Genomic DNA, 24,636 nt, shown 5'->3' with positions numbered 1-24,636 from the left:
AGGTTTTAACCTAAAAAACAGAAAACAAAAACCAATGGAAATACATATAAACTCCAATACTCAGCATCCAAAGGTATCAAAAAGATTGGAGAAAAAGGAATTGAATTATAATTTTAAAGACTGTTATTATATGTGACTTTGCTTCACAGATGAACTCAAGTTTTTCTCTTTCTTTTGGAATTTTTTGGAGATACTGGGGTTTAAACACAGGTCCATGAACTTGCTACGCAGGCAATCTACTACTTAATCCAGGCACCCAGTCCTTTTTGGTTTTAGTTAGTTTTTGGATAGGGTCTCATATTTCTTCCTCTTCCTCCATCTCCAACCTAAGCCTCCCACATAGCTGAGATTACAGGAGTAAACCACCATACCTAGCATACTTCTATTTCTTAAGTCAATGATGGGGGTTGAACTCAGTTTTTAAAATAAGCATGAAATGTAATTTTCAGTGCATTCTAATAGGGAATTAATGAGATAACTTTCTATTTTAACTAATAATGTTTGCTTCTTCTTTTTCAGGGTAGACCTGAAAAATATTTATTTTTGAAATAGAATTTACTTACCTATTTCTGTCTATGAAATAATGGTTACTATATAACTTTATCTTTCTTATCACCAAAGTCCTTAGCCCTCTGATTATTCCGATTGTAAGAGGATACACAGTCAGGAAAGTTTTGGTTTTCATATGTCTGCTTTTATTTATTCCCTTTTTTTGAGATGCTGAAGATCAAAACCAAGGCCTTGGGCAGGCTAGGCAAGCACTCTATCACTAAGGCACATCTCCAGACTCATATGTCTACTTTTATTTATTTCTCAGAATACTAGTACTGCTCTAGAATAGAAATGTCCAATAAAAGTATAATGCAAGTGTAGCTTGGTGATATAGTGCATGTTTAGCATGCATAAGACTCTGTGTTCAATCCCAAAGTGGGTAATTAAAAAAATTCCTGGAGTCATGTTTCAAAAAAAAGGAAAAATACAGGTACAATTAACTTTAGTAATATCTTTTATTGAACTCAATTTAAACTATCAATACATAATATAAAATTTGAATATCTTAAAAAGATTTTGTTCTAAGTCTTTGAAATCTGGTGTGTTTTACACTCAAGCACATCAAAATTCACAGTAGCTCTATTTCAAGTCCTCAACTGTCACATATGGCTATTGGCTGCTATTGGACAGTGCAACTCTAAATTACTAAAGACTATAAAGTAATACTCAAACTTATGTATTAAAAGTCACACACTTAAGGCTTTCATTACATTAGAAAAGTCTGATCATAAAGATGTAACTTGCAACATTCATGAGACTGGGCACAAAACATCAATTTAATTTTCAGCTGCTTTATTTTACCACATACTTCCTTTTTCCATCAATAGGAAGTGAAACTTTAACTCAGTTCAACCAAAATGACAAGCAAGTACTTATTACAACCTTGTTATAAGTTTATTTAGCATTCTTAGCTATCACCTACAATGTAAAAGTTCTGCTTTTTTAATTATAAAATCCTGAGTATATAAGAAAATGCTTTGCCAATTGAAAGACAGCAAATTACAAAAAAAGAAGTGAATTAACAAAAACACGAACAAAAGGACAAAAGTCTTCTGCCATGTCAAGTTAATACAACAGTTAACAACAGATCAGGAGTAATTCAAAGGATTCACTAATTCTCTGAACTGCAATAAGATCCTCAAAGAATAAAAGACTGAATTATAACATCTGCCTTTTCTAAACATGACTGCAATTTATGTTTAGCATTGTGTCCTTCTAGCGACTTCCCAAACTCTAAAATTTGGAAAACACGAATCTCTAAATCAACAAAAATGACAATATTGAAAAATAGTCTTTAACGGAGGTGGTGGCCTCTGTCTCTTCAAGAACTGAATGTGGAAATAAACAACACAAGACCGGGATGTGAGGTTAGAACAGTGGTGTACTTTTTTTTACCAGATAGGTGAAAACAGGAGTTCTATGAAGTACTCTTAATGATTCAAAAACCTTAACTAAATCTGTACATATTTAACCACAAAAAGATTGTACCCACTAAAACATTTATTTCCTTGCTTTTGGGTGAAATCATATCACTTTAATGTTGTAACAGTAGCTTTCTCAGGTTAATCAAAAGTTCCTACAGGAACTTTAAAGTGTGACTAACACAAAAATGGTTTAAGATTACTTAAGCACTTTATTTGGAATACAAAGTCATTCTAATCACAGTGGATTGGGGGGAGTAGAAATTACAAAGGGACCTAGGTAAGAACAGAAGGAATTAAAAAGTGAACCCGGGTGGGTTTTATGAAAATCTAAAACAGGTTGAGCATCACTGTATTAGATTTACTTGAGACAATGTTGGTGTGACTATGACAGTATCTTAAACTCTAGTGACTTGAAGGATGGAAATGACAGCTACCCTCATCTCCTCCCTTCCTAAAAGCTAAGGCCAGAGAAAAGTACAGCTGTTTCTCTGAGAAACAATGATGCTTTCTACCATTCTTCTAAGATGGTGGAAGAGTCTCCTCAAGAGGCTTCCCCCAAGGCGGGGGGGGGGGGGGGATGAAAGAGGGGAAGAAGAAAGCCATGGCAGAATTCCCTGGCTGTGTTTCATGCGACTGCTCCTAGTCACATCCCCGGTGCAACCACTCTGGTCTGGCTCTATCTCCCTCCTGGGAGGTTAAGCCCTCCCAAGGCATTGTTTGGTTAGGGTCCCTATTTACACCACTCAGATCGCTTCCACCATCCCTGCGCCAGGGTCTCGGGAATTCCTAGGCAGAAAGAGGAAAAGCCAAGACAGGACCTCATTCCCAGGACCTCTTCCACAGCTCCTCGTACTAACTGGAGTAGGAACGACAGAAGGAAGACTGGGCTTTGCTAAGAAGGGTTCCTTAGTGGTCAGAGGCGTCCTCTGAGCCAGTGTGGAAGGAAGGTGGCCATTTGAGCCTTTCGAGCTTCGCATCGAAAAAGCCCTACCAGAAAGAGGGGCCTTCTCGGGCGCGGGGTTCCGTCCGTGTCAGGTGCGCCCTCAGTCCCCAACCCTCGGAGCACCGGCGAAGACAGTGCACAGGCCCGATCCCCGCGGGCTAAGTCGGGTCTTCCGCTCGACCGCTGGAGACCCAGCACCCGGGCTCGGGCCCGAGCCGCATCGTGCCCGCCCCCGCCCTACCTGAGGGGGCCCGGGCGGGGTCGCTAAGGGCCGCTCCCGGGAGCCCCGCGACGGCGCGGCTTGGCGACGGAGGCGCCTCGTCTCGCCGGGGCAGAGCTCGGCGGCGGTTTCACAGCCTCAAACTCCATCGGGAGCTACAGGGACAGCCCCGTTGGCGGCGGCGAAGGCCGCGACGGGGCCTCCTCCTCCTCCCTCCGCCTCCCCCTCGTTCTCCTCCTCCTCACCACGGAGGCGGACCTGGAGGGATCCTGACTTAGCTCTCGCGAGAAGATACTCTCCACTTCACGCGAGACTACGCAAGCCCGGGAGTTGGGAGAAGCAGAGTAGCCCCTGCTACCGAAACTGCGCATTAGCTTCCTTCTCATCGAGCTAAGCCACCCCCATCACGTGACGAAGGAGCCCCGGGGTACTGTGGGAAGATGCTGTGAAGACTAAGGCAAGTCGGAGGGATTGATGGGAAACTCCCTGCACGTTCTTCTACGCTTTGAGCCAATCTGCTTAGACACTGATTTTGCCATCGTGAACATCCTATTATCCATTGAGCAGAGTCTGACATATCTGTGTTACATACTACTTCACTCTCCTGTAATGAAATGTTTACCAGATTACCAGTAACAAAAACTGAAACACCAACAGGAAAGCGTTATTTAGACAGACCCACCTACCTAAATCTTCTTTAAAACTCTGACCTCCCCCAAAACTGGTAAGGATAAAAATTTAAGCACAAATTTTGGCATTATATCTCAATAAATATTTGTTGAAGGATTTTTCACAGCAAACAGTAAGATAGGAATTATTCCTTCTGTTTTTACAAATGAAGAAATAGGCTGGGAATTAAAGGAATTAACATTTATGAACTACTTTGTGACAGGCCCTGTGTTAGGTGATATTTTAAAATATTTTAGTTTTATTTAATTTCATTTCTTACCAAAGTAATTCTAAAAAGTGGATGCTCGTGTACCCTTTGTTCCTGAGGAGAACATTTTAAGAAAATGGCCATGAGTTGTAATGAAACCGGTTGTCCAAGCAAAAGCGTTAAGGAAGTAGAACACAAACTAAGATATGGAAAAAATAGCTTATATAACAAGATTTTAAAATATACGGTTTGCCCGGCTGTAGTGGTGCATGTCTGTAATCCTAGCTACTCAGGAGGCAGAGATCAGGAGGATCATGGTTCAAAGCCAGCCAGGGCAAAATAGTTCAGCAACCCTATCTCGGAAAAGACCCAACACAAAAAAGGAATGGTGAAGTGGCTCAAGGTGTAAGCCCTGAGTTCAAACCCCGTACCACAAAAATATAAATAAAATAAACGGTTATAGACATGGTGCACACCTGTAATGCCAGCACTTGGGAGCCTGATGCAGGAGGATCATGAGTTCAAACCATCCTGGGCTACACAGTAGACCCTATCTCAAAAAACAAAAACAAAAACTCAAAAAAGCGGGGCACCCGTGGCTCATTGTGTAATCCTTGCTACTCAGGAGGCAGAGATCAGGAGAATTATGGTTCCAAGCCACACGGGGAAAATACTTTGCAACACACTATCTCAAAAAAACCCATCACAAAAAAAAAAAAACCCCTCAAACACTATATATACATATATATCTATGGTTATAAGCTGGTGGCACATGTCTGGAAATCCCAGAAATCTGAAAACTGAGGCAGGAGGATCATAAGTTGGAGGACAGCCTGAGCTGCATAGCAAAACCTAACAAAAAATAATGGTTACTACTTCCTATGTAACATGAAAATATCATCGTGTTTCAAGGAAAAGATTCATTGGCCCCATCAAACTTTTTTTCCATGCACTAATCTCCTTTCCATTCTTTTATGTCAATCCAAACAAAATGTTCCGGACAATCAATGGTTTATATTTTCAACTGGACAATGAGGGGGTGATTTTACATATACATAAACTTTCCAACCTACCACATATATGTATTTTCCAATTCTATTACAGATATATATACATATGTTTCCCCATTCCACAAGTCAATGGAATATATATAAAAATTTTCCAAAAGGGGAATGACCACATGAAGTTACAATACTACACCCTTCCTTAGCACTCTTTATCCCTGCTTTATTTTTCACCAAATCTGATTTCAAAATCCGACATATATTAATTTTACTTTTCTTAACTACTTATCTCCCTTCACTAGAATATATTTCTTAACAGCAGGAATCTTTCTTTGTATATCTAACTCCTAGTACAGGTATATATAGTAAAGACTCAGTACATATTTTTAGAAATGATTAAATAGCCAAGAGAAATTGTGTCCTTCTTTAAAATTCACAGTTGTAGGCAAATCCAAAATTCTCCATTCCCACATTATTTATTACTTCTTATGTAAACATGTAAAATAATTACAACCAAGGAGAAGAGACAAGGATTCTTGTCTTACAACAAAGGAACAACTATCTTTCCAAAATCATTATATACATATATATGTATATATACACACACGTATATAAACAGTAAATAAAGAGGCAGAACTCAAATATATTGCATTTTTCTATCATAAAAGAAACACAAACAACTAAAAGTGATTATTTTAAATGAACATATTCTACACTTTATTTTGCCATACCTGCATATTTAAAGATTCCATTTTCCTGAAAATTTTCAGACATGTCATGCAAACAGATACTCTCCTAGGAATGTTTATAGAGATTACTCTGTACTACTTAATAGTAATAAATAATATAAATAACAACATCACCTTTACAAACACCCGCGTCCCAAGCAAAAATATCAAAGTGCTCACAAAAAATTCTTACAACAATCTTACAAGGCACACATAAAAGTTAAACATACTTTTAAACAAACTTTTTCAAATACTCATGATAGAAGATAACAATCCCTAGAAAATCAGGTTTTTTACTCTCCTCCTCCCATCTACAGCCCCTCCCTCAAAAATTTCATCCTAGGAAGCAAAAATAAAGAGTACTTCAATCACAAACTATTTCTGAAATAGAAATATTTGCACAACTATCAATGGCCACTCAAGAAAATGAAGCACTAAACAACTGTATTATCCAATGGAAAAAAAAATTAGAAAAAACCGTGTCCAGAAGTGTATTTATACAGCAACTTTCTTGAAAACACAGAATTCTTCTCTTACTTTGCCCTCTTCTCTGTTCTCAGGAAGAATTAAACATAAAATCAGAATTCTAGACCTGGAAATGATCTGACAAATTATCAGGATCAAAGTTATTATATATACACATGAAAGTAAGAAAAGCTTAAGGACAGGGGGGTCTACCTACTGTCATTAATAAATGACCTGGGTTATGAAGTCAGTTTCCTCATCAAATATGAGACCTGGGTTCTTAAGTTTTTCCCAGAGAATGTGGAGAATATATTTGCCATAAAAAGTCTCACAAAAATGAGATTTAACATTTATAATAATAGTTTTTCACAAAATTCTTATATGGTACAAAGCATACTATGTTTTGAAATATGGAAGGGTGTCAGTAAGACATTAAATACAGTAAAAATTCAACATAAAGTTGAGGTAAGTAGAGGAGGAATAAAAAGCTTGACAGTGATACATCCAATCCAGGCTTCTCTACTGAAAGCAATTCCTGTGTGTAGAGATGATTTGCCCTAAAATACCTTATTTTCATCTTTGTTATAACAACTGCAACAACAAAGTTTTCTATTATATGTACACAGGGGTATTAGCTGTCGCTCAGAACACAATCTGAAACACTACTCTCACTGAAATAAGCATAGTCACAATTTTGCTTTTGGCATTTTTCTGGAAATATAAAATGAAATTCTAGGGATGGTTAATATTTTTGATATTGAATAAAAATTATAAAAATATAAATGAAAAATTATTAATAGCTAATACTAGTAGCTACCAACATTTAAATTGTTGGTTTGGTAATGACAACTAATATATATTGGTAGTTCAAAATGAAAAAGGGGTTGGAAATAGTGGTGCATGCCTCTAAGTCTACCACTCAGGAAGCTGAGGCAGTATCTTGAGTTTGAGGCCAGGCTGGGTTATGTAGTGAGACTTGTCTCGAAATAAAAAAGGAATGAATTACTGACATATACATGAATGAACAGAACTCAAAGGCTGTTGAGTGAAAAAAAATCAAAATGGAACATATTATAAAATTCCATGTATATGACATTCCAGAAAAGGCAAAATCATAGTGAACAACTATTATTAGGGTTTAGAGGTAGGAGGGGTTGACTACAAAGAGGCAGCATGAGGGTGTTTTGAGGGAATGATACAAGTTTGTTTCCTAATTACAGTGGTAGCATATAAAATGTGTTAAAATTCATAGACCTGCACCCCAAAAGAAAGTTCAGTTTTACTACATTAACCAAAAAAAGTAAAAAAAGGAAGAAATAGTACAAAATGACTTTGATAAAACTCTTATCTTTCTGAGCAATAGTAGGGTTTGAATTTAGGGCCTTGTTCTTGCTAGGAAGACACTCCAGCACTTGAGCCATATTCCAGCCCTTCTTTTTTATTTTTCAAATAGGGTCTTGCATTTTCCCACCCTGGACTGGCCTGGACTGCCATTCTCCTACTTATGCCTCTCACATAGCTGGGATATAGATGTGGTTTCACTAACTTTTTGACCAGGCTGGCCTGGAACCACAATCCTCCCTATCTCTACCTCCCAAGTATCTGGGGTTACAGGCATTGAGTTGCTGCACCTGGCTAAATTTGGAATTTCTAAGAGAAGCAATTTTTCATAGCCTATGCTAATGGTATATTTTAACTGACCACAAAATTATTAATCCACCTATAATTAAGAAGCCTAGTTATTCTAAGATATGAATATTGATAACCAAAAGAAATGAAAATATTTAAAGGAATAACAACACATTATAAAGAAGTTCTGCTGTTCTCAAGTGGACCTGAATTGTGTTCCTTTACAGTTTAAAACTGCAAGTACTTTGGTGTTCATTTCTAATCCAAGAGCACTGGTTAAATTAAAAGAAAAATTGCTCATTCTGTCTGTTCTTAAAGTGACCAGGAATGGGTAATAGTGTTTTAAACTAAATTTTCTCTTCCTGCCATTCCTTTCTCATCCTGCCATTATATTGTTGGGTTTAACACTTAAATCAATTATCTAGACTACAAATCAGAATCTGTAAATACTGGATCCTCTGGTACTAGAACCAAGAATATTTAGGAGTAGGACACTATTACTGTAAGTATACCTCGGAGACTTTATATATAATCTATGAGATGAGACAGAATCCCATCATCTTTATTATGCCTCCTGCAACTTTGGAACTATTAGAAATTCAGAAAGATTAATATGTGTAGGTAGACCAAACATAAAACCTAAAGATGGAGAGGGGAGGTACAGTATTACAAATGCTGCAATTCTATAAAAAGACTTGCCTAAGAGGATAAGTTTTAATAGCAAGTCCATGATTTCAATTATAGTAGATTTTGCCTTTTGAGATCAGGCCTAGATAGTTTTTCACCACTGCTTCTGCCATGAACAGAGGTTAAGTGCTTTTTGAGGGCAGATTTGTGTTTGAAATCCATATCACAACAGTGGCATTTGTATGGACGATCCCCACTATGTATGTTCAAGTGGTCCTGAAGCGTGCTTTTAGCAGTAAAAGTCTTTAAGCACACAGTACACTGAAATGGCCGTATACCCATATGCCCTCGAATGTGCCGGTTGAGATTTTTTTTTTGTGTAAATGTTTTCCCACACTGTAAACATAAGAACAGCTTATGCATCTTAAGGTGGCGCAGATAGTTTTCAACATGAAGAAAGCCCCGAGGACACCTGGGACACTGGTGCCTCAGTGAGTAACTCTCATCCAGATTCTGAATCTCATTCACTGTACCATGACTTCCATCAGTATTCTCACAAAATAAACCCTGACCTTCAATCCCAGAAACTTCTGCCACTCTGCTCTCAACTGTAGAATTGATCAGTGAATGCTGCGTTTCAGAGAAATACATGCCTGCTTTTGATGAGGTACAAGGTGGTGAAAACTGCCCATTTTCTACACCAGCTGTACTGATAGATTCAACATGGAGGATACAAATGTCATTCTCTTTAAAACCTGTATCTTCTGTAGAGAGCTCTGGTGACTTCAATTCCTTTCTCTCCGATGTCATGCTCTCTGCTGTTGACTGTAATGCATTGTTTTCCTCTTCTTTAACATGGAAATCAATGTTCACAGGACTGTCTTCTGAAATTTCAATTATTTCACAGTCTTTATCAGAATTTTCTTCTTCATTCTTAACATCGGGATCAGAAGATTGACACAGGTCAGTGTGTTGATTGTTATTTTTCATAGAAAGATCAATTTCCAGATATTTTGACAAAGCTTCTGTGCACTTTTCAACAATGTGAACCATCTGAAGATAACTAGCAGCAGTCAAATATTTCAAAAGCTCTTTCCTTTTAACTTCAAGTGCTCCAGTATAGCAAGAGAGCAACAATTTCCTGCCAACTTCTGCACTCTGCAAAATAGTGATTCTGACATGTTTTGACTGTGTGAGTAAAAACTGATCTCTCATGAAAGTAGAGCAAGCAGCTAAAATCACCTTGTGCCCCTGGAATTCAGTGTCATTAATATAAATTGATACATCACAAAATAAATTCTGCTGTCTCAAGAGATTCATTTTCTGCAAGACCACATCTCCTTGTTGTTCAAACTGGAAGTGCAGAACATCAGACTCAGCAGCCATGGTCATAATCTAAGCAAAATAAAGCACAAATGATGTTGTAAAGAGAAGGAATGCTTTCCCATGCTGTGATGATAAAAAACAACCTCCCCCTCCTTCACAGAAAAACCAAACCTGAATTGGGAAGAACACTTAATTTTGAATATCCCGTAAACAGTGATCATCAACAAGTACATAATATAGCATCCCAAATTAGAAATTTTAACGTAACCTCCAAAATACCTACAACTCACCACTCTTACAGATCCTCAGTCCTGTTCACCTGGACCACTGTGATGTCTTCCAACAGGTCTCCTCCACATAACACTCTCCTATATTCCGAACTACCTTCTGAGTTCCACCAGAATTAACATCATTAAAGTTTTCTTTAAAAAAACAAAAACAAAACAAAAAAAAAACTCCCCTGTGGCTTAAGTCCTCCATCACTCTCTTCCAACCTCCAGGGCAGCCTTTTGTTCTTAAAAGGAATGTAAGATGCTTCACGATTTGGCCCAAACCCACCTTTAAAGCTATCTCTCGCCATTGTATTTTCATATTCCAAGCGCCTTAGCTTTTCATCATTGTCAAAACAGAAACACCCGAATATACTTTGCACATCATCTTCGCGTTTCCAGTTCCTTTTTTCCCGCTGGTGATTTGGAGCCTTTAAACCCAAGTCAAGCAAAACTACAGTGATTCCTCCTCCCACATATAATCAGCAACTCCCAAAGCATCAGATTCACCCATATTCCTTCAGTGAGCACGGGGGCCTGCACGCAGCCGGAGGAGCACAGAAACAAGTGCTGAACTAAAGCTGGATCCCCCGTGGCCTGGAGGCTCCATCCCGAGCTGCACTCGGTCCTTCCCTTGCTTAGCCTCCCAGGGCCGAGGGGATCACGCACCGCTGTCCTCCCTCCGTTTCTCTCTTTCCCCAAGCCTCGCCGCCAGGCGAATCTTCTCCGCGCTCACTTACCAATTCAGAAAACCGGTTGAGGTTTTCGCGGCAGCGGCGGCCCAGGCCGGAAGGTGGATTTAGCCTGGGAGGAAGCACATCCGGCTCAACCAGCTTTATTACTTATTTGGGAGGGGGAGGGGAGAGACGGCTGGGTGACCCGGAAGGACATTCCGAGGCGCGTTTTCATCTTCATTCCTGGAATGACAAAATACGCACGCATACCTCCTAGCTCCATCTCTTCTGTCCCAGTTTTGAAGAGCTAGCCGTTCCCGTTCGTGAGTCCTCCCAAACATCCGAATTGGAGACTGGGTGTGAAGTTGGGTTAAGGCACGTGTGTTAGAGGGCCCGGACGGACTTTTATGGGTCGCGCCTTCAATTTATTGGAGCTATCTACAACGTGTAAAGTGGCTGAGGAAAAGAGAAACTGGTTACAAGGTCTCTGTGTTGGGGATCGCGTAGCTGGCACCCGATCTGGATCTTACTCAGCCTTTGCACTAAGGTTTACCACTCCATCCACCCCAGCCTGTCCATCCCTCCCCCGTGCTGAGTGGAACCCAGGGCCTCCCTCCTATTAAACACTGTACCACTACATCCCCAGCTTCATTCTTGACGAATACATATTTTAAAGAATAAAAGCATTCTGGATTCAAATTCACACAATTGACAAAGAAAGCAGGACAAGAGAGGAAGAAAATAAACTGACGTCAATCAGTTTTAATTGTCACACTTTTATTAAGGAAACGTCCCCATAAGTGAAGAGGTAGTTCATAGTATGTCTAACATACAACAGATATAGAACAGCTATCCACAAGCTGAAATAAAATTTTCTGGGTTGTTTGTTTAGAAGTGGTGACACCAGTCACTTCCCATTTACAAATTTTCTAATAAACACAAAACCACATCTCATTTACCTCAGCCACTTCAATTTGGAATTTGTTTTAAAATTAAATAAATAAATAACAGACACAATAATTTGTTAAAAAGGAAACTATGGTAAGAGAGAGCCCTCCATCTTTTTTAGTTATCCTGGGAATCCATAAAAACAAATCCTGAATGACTTAAGGTTTTAAAACCCATTCTCTATATAAACATGAGTGTTTGAAAGTCATCTTCCCCTATAAAACATACTTGAAATCAGAAACTTGATTTCTTTGCAATATAAACCATGGAGGAAAGGCAAGTCCCACCAAAATTAGAAAATGTCTCACAGAAACGGAAGACCTCTCCAGCCAAGAAATGGAGGAGGACTACAAATTACTTCGGTGGTTTGCACTGGCAAAAAGTGAGAATCAAAAGTTTTATTAATAGAAAACCATAAAAACTGCTGATTTTAAGTGATCAAAGAAAACAAGGCAGTATAATTATTATTTGTATAAAATCAAATTGTTTCATAAAGACCATGTAAGACTAAGCTCCAAAAGGGGAGGGACTGTATCAGTCTTACCTTCATATGCTTGGTATTTTACATACTGTCTGCAAACAGGTGCTTAATAAATATTTCTTGAGGCTAGGGATGTAGCTCAGTGGAAGAGCACATGCTTAGCATGCATGAGACCCTGAGTTCAATCCCGAACATTGAGAAAAAAAAAAAGATAAAAAAGTTTCTTGAATGATTGAAATGAACCCAGAAATAGTCTCCAGCCAAAGGGACCAATCTTATTTGAACCCATACCTTTTAGTCTTGAAACAAGTAACAAAAACAGGACATGAATGTGAGCAAATGAAGCACTCCAACTTAAAATCTTCCTGTGAAGAAATGAGGTTCAGAGAAAATAAAACACTGCTTGACATGGTAGAGTATCACTGTTACATAGACCTGATACTCTTTGGCTGGGTCATGAAAAATGCTAGAAAGCATCATTAGGCCAATACAATGAATGATGCTGGGCAAAAGGTACCTATTACTTTTATCACTCAACTGTCTTATTTTACATATTTGAACAGAGGAGAAATTATACATCAAATCTCACCATATGTAAAGATATAAAATTATAACAAATTATGAATTCCCTGACTGTATAAATTAAGTTTACTTTTTGGATCATCTATATTTGGAAACTCATAGCTCAAAAATAAAAACAAAATCCTGATGAAAATGAAAAAAAAGCTTCCCAGACAAAATCAATTTCACATTTGGATTCTTACACATTATTCTTAATTGCCCCTTTCCTTCTTTATCAACACTCAGCAGACCAGTCCTTTGCTTGAGGAAAATGTAATACTCATCTAACTAAAAAATAATTAACAGTGGCTAAGGATGTAGCTCAATGGAAGAGTACTTGTTTCATACACATGAAGCCCTGAGTTCGATCCCCAGCACTGCAAAATTTTTTTTAATTTAAAAATAATTAATATAAATAATTCCCACTGATATTTTGATGGCCAAATATAGGCTGTCACAAAAACCCAACAGGAAAATACAAAAACATAAATTGGTAGCTGTTTGCTAATGCATTACTCTTTATCATGTATCGAATGTTTTTAACTGTGAAGAAAGGGGACATTTGTTCATATTTAGTCACTTACCTACTTTGGCCAGTTCTAGCCAGCTCACTTCTTTGGGCTTTGGAGGCCCCAAGTTAAAATAAAAGAGATGCAGTAAATATCTCTTACGATTCTCTAAGTTCTCTAACACTCCTATTACCTAAATCTTAACTCATTGGTCAGAAACAAGACTCAAAATTTTATGACTGAAATATGCTTTAGGAAAAACCACTCATTTTGTTTTTTTGTTTTTTCATTCTGGAAGATCAATCTCTCAAAGGTGGCAAGGTGAAACAGTGTAACTTTAAGAGGAGTATTTGAATGCAAAAAATCTGATTACTTCTCTGTGTCCTACTTTTAAAAAAATCTATCTTAGACCTTAAGGTATATAAGGAAAGGAAAATTCAAACACAGTGTAATGGACAGAACTCTGACGGCCAAACTCACCTGATGACAAAACTCTCATAAGTTCAGAGACACCCAAATAGCCCATTTCTAGAGACCATTATTCTTTACCACATTTTAAGTGTGCCTAAAAGCAATCCTGATTACAGAACCATCAGTAGAGTGGCATTATAAGCTTCTGGTCTCTCATTGGGATGTGGTACTGGGAAATCCATGTAAGTGCTCTTGTATAATTGTACTTCTATCCTTTGCTGATTACACTCCTCACGATGATCCCTAACTCTGCAGGTGTGGCTGAAAAGATAGTACTCTGATCTGTGAGAGCATTTCAGTGAGATGAAGTTGGGCTATGACAGTGCTGAAAAGTACAAAGCAAACAAACATACTTCTTTATAGCCAGCTCCAAGATACGTACAAATGGTAGGAAGCATATTCATTCATTTATCAGACATGGATTAATTATCACTAGGCAACCAGAGAGTTCTATCACATACTTAGGTCAACAGCAGTATCACCTTATGTCTCAGACTATTTTTTGCCAAAAAAAAATATATTATTCACTTCTCTTAGTGTAGCACCTATTAGTAGAAAGTAGGTGATATTATTAATTTGTTGGTACCTTCAGAATGTGCCTGATAAAAAGCCTAAAAAAAGTGTCAGTCTAAGACATAAATTAACATTTAGGTAGACAAATGGAATTACTCCTTGGGAAAGTAAAATAGGTATCACAGGGTAAAATAACTCAAAACAGAAAATGGAAGAAAACAAAAGGAAGGGAAAACCACTCCAAGTGGTAAGTTGCCTGGTATATTACTGCTTTAACTCAGACACTACCACCTGCACAGAGGTGTTGGAAAGGCAAACTAGCAAAACACTCCTAAAAAGATTCAGAGTGTTGCTACATTCTCAGTCAGTTCTATTTGTGAGCATTAAGCCCATACTTAATTCACACAAGTACTATCACTCCTTAAGTTCAGGACAGCTTGGGCCAGTTTACCTGCATCCAGGACCTGTGTTGCATCAGTCTGTGGCTGACACCCTTTAGAGTCTGTGACTGTTGTACATGCAAAAGAATCAAAATCCACTGTGAGGTCTTGCACATTTCTCTCATTGGCATTATCAAAACTGTTTTTGCCATGCAGCTGTTTAAGGTGTTTCCTCAAAACTGGCTTATGTGCAAAAACCATGTCACAATAGTTACACTTATGGGGCTTATCTCCACTGTGAAGGTTAAGATGATCCTGTAAGGAACACTTCTGAGAAAAGGTTTTCCCACAGATTTTACACTGGAAAGGTTTAATTCCGGCATGCACACGCATGTGTCGATGAAGGTTGCCTTTCTGAGTAAACGTCTTGCCGCAGAGTAGACACATAAAGAGTTTGTGCATTTTTAAATGGTTGGCGTAGTTCTCCAGGTGACGAAACACCCTGGTACACTTTGGGCATTGATGATGCCACTGTAAGCCTTTGTCTACACCTCGAATATTAGGCCCAAAGACATCTTTTGAGGTCATGATGATATTATCACTGCCTGTATAAGAGAGGGCATAATTGTGGAGATGGTTTTGTTCTATTTCACTTACTCTGTTTTCCACAGTTGAATTTATTAGGGAGTGCTGGGGCTCTGATGAATGTAAAGCAGTGGGTTCAGAAGAAATAAACTGGTTCTGATCTTTTTTACTTCTAACCTCTGATACATCCCCAATAGATTCTACCTTAACAATCTGAATATCACTGTCCTCCATATCCATACTGTCTTCAGATGGATGAATACAAGGTGAGTCCTGCTTTGGAGAGCCTCTGGCATCTCCTTGCTGTTCTTTTGACTGGGGAGAAGCACTCTGTGGTTCACATCCCTCTTTACTATCCATTGGTTGTTTTGGCTTTATAAACTTCCACAGGGCCTGCGTGCACCGTTCTACAATGTGGCTCATCTGAAGAAAACTCGCAGCAGTCAAATAATTTACCAGTTCCATCTCAGGGAATTCCAGCACACCACTATAACAGGATAAGAGCAATTGTCTCCCCACTTCAGAACTCTGTAATATGGAGATTTTCACCTCTCTGGAATCATTCAGCAAAAACTGGTCTCTTAAGAAGGGGGAACCTGCAGCAAACACAATTTTATGTCCCTGTACCTCAATATCATCTATGAGAACTGTAACATCACAAAATTTATTCTCTTCTCTTAATTTGTTCATTTTTTGTAACATTGAATCTCCATAATTTTCAAACTTGAAGTGAAGGAGATCTGATCTTTCAGACATTTTGCCAGACCTAAAGAACAGAAATGTAAAAAGGATGAATTTAAGAAAATTCAAGCAGTTAAGAAACCTGGAGTTTATGTTCCAAAACCAAATTTGCTGTCATATCTGTTTTGAATGTAATGAAATTTTTCTTCTTTTAAGAGGCTACTCTAACAGCTTCCAAAAGCTGCTAAGAACTGTTCTTTACCAACATCAAGTGTCAATTGCATCTAAGGAGTTGAAACGTATAAGTATAAATAATGGGGTAGTCACTCAACTTTTTCAGACACTCAATAAAAGAACAGTGCTTGAACTAGTCTGAGTACTTTTTTCACTTCTCAAATGAGATTTTTATAAGGGTTCAAAATAAGACTAAAGCATCCAAATGCAACTAAAGGTGAAGTAATTATTTTCTTTTGCATGAAACTGTAAACCTGTTTGTTCTAAAATTAAACACTTTTCCTTTGCATTGTATTTTAAAGAAACTACAGAAATACTGATTGCTGCATTCATTCCTGGGCAACTCCTTTTCTGTTTAAACTGATGTACATTTATTCATATAAACTACTTCTATAATAAAAATGAAAGTTACAGACTTAAAGGACAATATTTGGTCAGTGTCAAAGGCACAATTCTTTACCCTGTCTACTATGGACAAATCTAAACTCCCTTTTAAGGAAGACTTCTTGATAAAGAAAATGATGAATACTTGACCAGATGAACCAGTTGGTGGGAATCTGAGTAAAAGTAAGGTACATAAATTCAATCCCTACTATATCCTGTACTTTCCTCTTTATCCCTCACCATTCACTATGAGGACTACTAGAACTGATTCATAAATGTTTCCAGCTTCTGTTCTCTCTAATCCAACTCATATGTCAGCTTTCAAAACCATATCACCTTTCAAAAATCGGACATGATTATATCTGACCCCTGCCTAAAATCCTTTAGTGATTTCCCAGTAGAACACTGTGAAAGGACATTCAACCATGAAAAAGGTATCTTTCCAAAACTCAGTGGTACAGCTCTCCTACCACATGTGAGGCTCAAAATTTGCTCCCCAGCACTATTAAAACAAGCAAACCAAAAAATCAATTCTGCATATTGGTCTGTTTACGTCGCAGTTCATTTCGAGAAATTTTCCATGATCTGATTCTATACTCTCCATATTTTCTGATATCTTGGCTTCTCATTTGTCTCTTTAAAAGGAAAAGATGAATTAGCCATGCCAACATGGTAATTCCTGTCTACTAGTCACTGTAAAAGTAAGAAACTGGCATTCTCTTCATATATACCAATCTTATATGAGATCAGTAGGCATGTCAGATTTTGGGAAACAGTTCTATGTTTTCAATGCATCAGGAAATTCACTTATGAATTTTGTGCATTCATCAGTCCCTTAGTTCACAGTTAGATAAGACAATCAGCTTCTCTGACCATATCTAGGCTGCTTTAAGGCTCAATTTTTATAATCTTAGCTTCTAAAATGCTACATTACAAAAGCTCAGACATCGGCTTCTGATGATAGAGTCCAGGTTTTATTCTTATTGCTCAGTGCCTGATACATAATAGCACTCTGTTTACTCCAAGGGGTTTATCACATATGTTTCCTTAGTCTAGAAAACTACTTTCTAGCCAAAATTTGGCTCCTTGATTTACTCTGAGAGGCTCCTGCCTGACCACTTAGTGAGAATAAGAGATATCTCTAGGACCCATAGTATAGTACTTGTATCTTAATGCTCAGAGCACTTTATTAAGTATCTCCTTTCCCTCTGAACTATGAGCCTCATGGACTTAGAAACATCTTCATCTACTCATTCTTGGGTCAAACTTTCTTTGCTTTTGCTTCAAATTCTTACTGCAGCCACTTTTGCTTGTCCCATTACTGATCAAACTCTCATCTCTTCAACTTAGTGTGTATTCCCACCACCTAAACACACAGCAGGTGCTCACTTTACATTATGTCAAGCCTACATGGTATCTAGTATATGATAGTAGACCCTTCATATACATAGGTGTATGGTTCCAAGGAGATCACCATTGAAGAACCATAAATGCTTCCAGATGCATAGAGTACAGTACTCTAAAATTAACTAAATTTACCTATACCATACAGTAGGCCTGAGCATGCATAATTTGAAAATGCATGGAACAGGCAACATTGGTACTGCTGTAAAATTAATATAGTTCAGGATCTTATTTCATGCTCTTTATCTTGAATACTGTGAACACCCAATTCATTTTTCCCATAATGTGCACAACGTCCACCGAAGACATGCTACCTTTCCACAAACCTAGAACTTTTACTTAATCACTTAAATTAAGCACATTATGTGCCCCAAAGGCTTGGGATAAATTATCATTATTTGCACATTGCTTTTATGGCACCATTTGCTTTTTGGGAGGCATAGTTTCACAAAATGAAGGGCAGGGAAACACTCAGCAGATCACACAAAAGATTTCAACACAACTGACGATAATGCTGGATTGACTGAGTGTTTCTTCCCATCAACTAAGTTGTATAATGCATGTATGGGAATTAAAATTTTTTGCTTTTGAAATTTCTTCTGATTTTTAAAAATTTATTTATTTTTTGGTCAAAACCATATGTAAATCTGTGACTAAGTTATTAGGTAGACCAGGTTAATGTTGCCAGATAAACCAGCAGAGGCACTGTAGGTCTGAGGCCACAAGGGCCTAGAAAGGAATGAAAATGGAATGAGCAAGGAAAAATAAAAGATATTTTGCAGAATTTCGTTGACTGACTGGATATAGAGAACAGCAACAACAACAACAAAACAAAAATGAACGTGTAAAGATTCTAGTCAAGTGTGGTGATGCTGGTATGTACTCTTAGCACTCAAGAGGCTGAGGCAGGAGGATGGTAAGATCCAGGCAAGCCTGAGGTACAAATCTAGACGCTGTGTCAACAAGATTCAAAACCACACAGTTTACCTGAATGTTACTGAAACACAGGTAAAAGTATAGGAGGGGAACTGGTGTGGCAAGGTATATTAACAACAATAACCACAAAGGGTAAGTTTTTTTCCTGTTTGACTTCTCAAAACATATGGATAACAAATGATCACAATAAAGATTATGAACTGCACTGAAAGAGGAGGGTTGGAGAGAAGCAAAGGTGGTTCAGAGAAGACTGGGTATCAAAGACAAAGGAAAACCTAGAATATACAAAGAATATAGCAGTAACTTAAAGCAGCAAAAACATAAATTATCATTGTTCAGTTTTAGCAATTGCAGTAGCTTAAAATATTCATTCTGGAATTGAAATGAAGAATGTTCCTATTTATATCCAGAATCTGTAAAAATAATTGTTGTTTCAAATGGCAAAATAAAAGTGCCTTCTCCCAACCCCCAAGTTCAGCCAGTCTTGAATGCATTAAAGCTGATCATGATATCTGAGGGTATCATGGTCATACCATATCCTCATACCCCAAAATCTCATACCTATACCCTAAAATGAACATCATTTCTACCTATAATATTGACAGTTCTCAGGATGCTTTAGACAACTATCCTCAGGGACAAATGTTCCTTGGTTCTCTTACGATTAGGAGCTAGAGACTAGTTTCATTTACTTCCTATTCATCACAAACAGGTGTCAGGAAAGTACTTGCTTTGATCTGTTTACAGTAGTTTCAAGAATGTGAGGAAAAGTTAACCTAAAAGTTATTTTAGATTTTTCCTAATCTGTCAGCCCATTTTGTTGTCTCCCTCTATCAACTCCTATTTCCAGGTCATGCAGTTTATCCCTTAATTATTTCTTGTCATTAGTTTCTTTTTCCAATAGACTGCTAGTTTCTTAAGGGCAAGGATTAACTGTTTGTTACAATCTATACAACTCATTAAACAAAGTCAAGCAAAATAATGAGTTCTTAATGTTCCCTATGAAATGATTACTAAGCTCTTCAATAACATGATATTCACTTTTGAGTATCCTAGAAAATTCTTTCTAGGTTCTGTTTCCAAAATGGTTCTGATCATATAAAACCAAATTTTAAATACTTTTTTGAAAAACTCATTTTAAAAATAGGCAGTATAGACCTGAGGGTATAGCTAATAGTACAGTGTGTGCTTTGTATGCATGAGACCCTTGGTTTGATCCCCAGCACCAATCATACACACATACACACACACACAAAGAACAGAATCATTACATTTCTAGTAAACAGGCTTAATTTCTTAAAAAGTAAGAAAAATGATACCTAACCTTTTCTGAGCTTGTGTTATATTCCAGGTATAGTGCCAAATGCTTTACCTAAATTCACACATTTAATCCAGAAAACTGATATACGTAGGTCTTATTTTCCTTTTTCATACAGGGAAACTCAAGCTGACAGAACATAATTTGCTGACACTTATAGAGGCAGAAAGTGTTAAGAGCTGGAACTTGTGCCCAAACTAAAAGATTGTAAAATACACGTATGAAACAAGTAGGCAATTTATCTTAAAGATAATATTTTAATTGTGTAACTGTTCATATTTTCCTCCTCATATTGGGAGTCAGAAATGTAGGTCAAGGAAATCTCATGAACTGTCCATTTATAATTTGTCTATTTTAGTTATGCTTCAGCAAAAAGTTCACTAGGTCTAAAACCAAAAAGTACAATTTAATGCCAAATTTATGTCAAGTGCACAGGACTTTGAACGTTAAGCCATTTATGTATGTCATATTCCTAACTATACTTTATGTCCTTATCCTTATTATTCCTTCTTTTCTCATCTATTTCAACTCTGTTATTTTCCCATCTTTTGTGTATTTATCTTTATAGATTAAAAACAGTATCATTTCCCAATAAAACAGAAAATAAACATTATGAAGGTATATGATTTCAGAATGCTGAACTATAGATAACTTCTAAATATAGTGGTAATATGCATGAGATTCACAATAATCACTCATATAATTATAGATAAGCAGAGTTCCTTGAAAACAAATGTAAAGAACTGCTCAGGTAGAATAGAGACTTTATAAACAGGTTCTGTTGCTTCTTTCCTGAGAATGATTAGCATATTCTACTTCCTCACTTTTACTGTCATTGCCAAGGTTCAAGTCTTTACCATCAATCCCCTTCATTACCGAGCTTAAATTTAAACGCTGCCAAAAGACCGTATCTCAAACATCAATGTAACAGGAATATATAGGAATATTATCACTGAAGATTACTTTCTGTTTATATTTGCACAATTCTTCCACCTATATATATTTTTTTCTTTGAGGTATTGGGGATTGCACTCAGGGCTTCCTATTGCTAGGCAAGCATTCTACCACTGAGCCATGTTCCAGTCCCCCATAATTGTTTTGTAACAACAGATTTGAAATTTTCCCTTTGTTTAAACAGTAATAATCAAGGGTTGGCTAGTGAATACCCTAGGTTGGACAGTGTTCACTGTTACAGCATAAGCAGTGAGAAAATACCAAGTTTCTTATTTCAAATGCTTCTAATAACTACTGATAAGGAAAACTTTTCTATCTAGATAATAAATCCCTAAATTGCATGCTAGTATATTTCCTACCTTATAAGAATGTCCTTATTCTTCAACTTAGAACCCACAGCTATTTAGAAATCTTTTCCTTTTATTGACACCATATGCCTCTCTTTCAGAGGTCGTTATTATATTACAGCCTTTCTCTCTATAAACCTCAATCTTTTTCTTTTTTTGAGTAAGTCTTGTAACATGTTCTCCGAGTTCTCGTTCTTTTGTTTTGCTTGAACTCTCTAAGGAACATACACAGAAATATATCTTGCTCAGAAATTTTTTTAATCATTGAAGGTAAAATTCCCCTTCCCAACTGCCTACCAGTCAGTACTCAGTTTCAAAAAAAAAGAAAAAAATTCTACATGCTTAGCCGCAGAAAATACATAATTGTTTCTTATACATAAACTATACATATTGTTTTACAAGTTACATTTTTCACTTACCATTTTTTACTTGTTTTATTTTTATTGATAAATATAGATCTAGTTTACTCTTTATTTTTTAATAGAACAGGGATTTGAACTCAGGGCTTCACCCTTGCAAAGAAGGCGCTCTGCCTGAGCTGCACCACCAGTCCATATTGCTCTGGTTATTGTGGAGATGAGGTCTCACAAATTATTTGCCTGGGATGGCCTCCAACCATGATCCTCCCAATCTTAGCCTCCCAAGTAGTTAGGATTACAGGTGTAAGCCACCAGCACCCAGCAGTTTATTCTTTATAAACTGGTCTACAGAAGTGGACATGTTTCTTAACTACTGTTAAATAACTACCATTATTTTGCTGGAATGCCCCTCAAAGCTTAACCAAATTATGTAAAGGTAAGCACATCCTTCAAAGCTCAGTTTTGGAATTTTTTTTTTTTTTTTTGCCATGTATTTCAAGACTTACTTCCTCAGAATGTCTGTGTGGTTTCTCAATGCTTTATTAACTTTTCTATGTTAATAATTTCTAGATAACAACCCTCATTACCAACCTAAACCAAGCTTAACCTCAATTTAAGATAAAAACATCTACTCAAAGCTACTTTTCTATTACTGAAAATGCATGATGCTTATACTCTTGCATTATCTAAAATGCAGAAAGTCAAAAATGAAATTAATTGGGGATGGCTTAGAGAACAGTGTAAGTGAAGGCAAGAAAACCTATTATGCTTTGACAGATCAAGACAACAACAATGAGGGCATGAATAGAGACAATGATCATATGCATGGAGAAGAAACAGATGGGAGGTAGTTCAAAGAACTGATGATCGTGGTTACCAAGGTAGAGAGAAAGGGTCAAGATGACTCCAAGATACTTAGTTTGATTGACTGGCTATCTTTGAGTGTCATTAAATAAGCTTGGAAATACTGAAGGGGATGACCATAAGTCTTGTCTTAAAAACGTTGGAATGACATCAAGATGAAAAATCTATTAGCTGGTTGGAAAAGGGTATGAAGCCGTGCAGCTTCGGACTATATAGTAAGAGTTAAGCGATTCTAAGTGGTAAGTGATAAATGAAAACATGAAAGTAGAAGAACTTCACCTAAGTTAGTATAGAGTGGAGAGGCCCCAAGACAGGAATAATAAAAAATGTAACACAAACACAAATTCATGACTTGCTTTGTTTTTCTCAACCTGGGTCTCCTTCCAAAAAATCTCCATTTTTTTAAAAATTAGTAAGCCAATCTTTGCTTAAATTTTCCAACTCCTTCAACTCATCTATGGTTACTGGACAGTACAGTAGATAAAACATAAACTTGAACCATATTTCCTAGGATTGAAACCCTACTCAGCCACTTATTCACTATGTGATCTTGCCAAACACCTAAAAGCTACGAATTTGATTTGGTACTTTTTCTCATTCAACATATAATTAGTTATTGCGTCTTGACAACTATATCTCAAGCATACGGTACTTTCCTCCTGTTCAGTAAAACTGTCATAAAGCCCACCACGCTGATCCCATTACCCCTTCAAAATAATTTCCAATAAAGGTACCTAGACATTAGTTAAAAGACACCAGATTTAGCTAATCAAAATTTCTTTTTTATAGGCTCCCTATAGAACGAAATGACTTTCTGCAGTGCAAGTATAACCATATCGATTGCCTGCTCAAAACTCTTCAAGAGTTTAATTGAATTAAATTTACCTGGACCTTAGTTTACTAATCCGGATTCAAATCCTTTCCTAAGCACAGAATCTCCCTACCCCAATTTCCTTTTTCACGAACATTATATCGGTTATTACTCAGTAGCACTGCAAATGTTCCTTTTGCCTGGAAAGCTCTCCCACACTTCATGCTTGCCAAGAAGTATAATTCAGACGTCGCTTTCTACAGGCTTCCCTGCAACTGCCTCTTGAGTAGTTCATATACACAACTGACATATATATATATATATATATATATATATATATATATATATATATATATGTATATATGTGTGTGTATATATATATATTCCCCCCGCCCCCGACAGGAGCATCTATTTGTTCGTATGCGACTCCCAAACTTGACCCTGAAAACTGGAACGATCATTTGAGGAATCCCCAGCGCTTGGTATAGCGCCAGTAATATGAAAGATGTTGTGGTCAGTAGCTGAATCAGGGAAACCCCATCAAAGCCGAACTGGCGCTGAAGGCGTTGCCTTGGGTTGCTTCCCGCAGTTCGTTTTCTCTGGGCCTCAACTCTGGAACTTTCTACAAAATGCCAGAGTCCGGGGTCTGGGCTACCTGCTGGGCCCTCGGTTGGGGTCCCAGGAGGTGGTCCCCGGGGTATCCTTAGGCTCCCCACTCCACACGCTGCGAAAGGAAAGGGGCGGGGCTCGGCGCTCGGCGTGGGCCGGTCTAAGGACTCCTTAAGTCCCCCGGGGCCTAGGCCAGCCTTTCGACTCCCATTCCACTGCAGGTCCCGGCCGCTCCAGGTCCCCAAGGGGGGGCTCCAGTTTGAGAGACCCCGCACCCCAGCCCGGCGCTCCGGTCGCCTCCAAACTTACAGACCCGGGGGGAAGGCCGCCGTCAAGATCCGGCACCGCCAGGAGCTCCGGCCCCTCGGGGCTCCGGGAAGGGGGAGGGGGAGGGAGCCTCAGTCAAAAGGGGACCCAACGGAACCGGAAGGGCAGCCGCGGCCGGACAAAGACAACTTCCAGGTCCCATGGTCATCTCCGCCAATCGAAATGCTCGGAGGACGACGGGGCCCCACGAGGGACTTTCCGCGTTGTGGGCGGGGCACGAGG

At 38.0% G+C, this 24,636-nt stretch overlaps 3 protein-coding genes across 11 annotated transcripts in view; all 3 read right to left on the bottom strand.

Moving 5' to 3' along the window:
• Positions 1-3,409, bottom strand: part of Rc3h2 (ring finger and CCCH-type domains 2) — a 62,296-nt gene extending 58,887 nt beyond the window's left edge. For 5 of the 7 annotated variants that reach the window (XR_002212526.2, XM_020165998.2, XM_020165999.2 and 2 more), the window contains exon 1: positions 3,161-3,378. The gene's annotated coding sequence lies outside the window, so the exon portion shown is untranslated. The other 2 variants (XM_074051070.1, XM_074051069.1) reach the window with 2 other exon arrangements.
• A 1,601-nt stretch (positions 3,410-5,010) lies between these two features.
• On the bottom strand, positions 5,011-24,636 carry Zbtb6 (zinc finger and BTB domain containing 6). 2 transcript variants are annotated; one of them, XM_074051066.1, is made up of 4 exons: positions 24,397-24,636; positions 10,805-10,981; positions 10,354-10,495; positions 5,011-9,864 (listed from the first exon to the last, which is right to left on the bottom strand). In XM_074051066.1, exons 3-4 carry the CDS (start codon positions 10,384-10,386, stop codon positions 8,581-8,583), a joined length of 1,317 nt encoding a protein of 438 aa, XP_073907167.1. In that variant the 5' UTR covers positions 10,387-10,495; positions 10,805-10,981; positions 24,397-24,636; the 3' UTR covers positions 5,011-8,580. The 2 variants fall into 2 exon arrangements, with proteins under 2 accessions (XP_073907167.1, XP_073907168.1); XM_074051067.1 differs by lacking the exons at positions 10,805-10,981; positions 24,397-24,636 and having other exon boundaries at positions 10,086-10,798.
• Positions 10,988-24,410, bottom strand: Zbtb26 (zinc finger and BTB domain containing 26). Of its 2 annotated transcripts, none has more exons than XM_074051065.1 (2): positions 14,673-23,802; positions 10,988-11,194 (listed from the first exon to the last, which is right to left on the bottom strand). In XM_074051065.1, the coding sequence occupies exons 1-2, from the start codon at positions 15,940-15,942 to the stop codon at positions 11,109-11,111; spliced, it is 1,356 nt and encodes a 451-aa protein (XP_073907166.1). In that variant the 5' UTR covers positions 15,943-23,802; the 3' UTR covers positions 10,988-11,108. The 2 variants fall into 2 exon arrangements, with proteins under 2 accessions (XP_073907166.1, XP_020021592.1); XM_020166003.2 differs by lacking the exon at positions 10,988-11,194 and adding an exon at positions 24,397-24,410 and having other exon boundaries at positions 11,495-15,952.

Source organism: Castor canadensis, chromosome 13, assembly GCF_047511655.1.
Source record: "Castor canadensis chromosome 13, mCasCan1.hap1v2, whole genome shotgun sequence".
NCBI lineage: Eukaryota > Metazoa > Chordata > Mammalia > Rodentia > Castoridae > Castor > Castor canadensis.
Note: the sequence above shows the minus strand (reverse complement) of the source record. Positions and strands in the feature narration are given on the sequence as shown.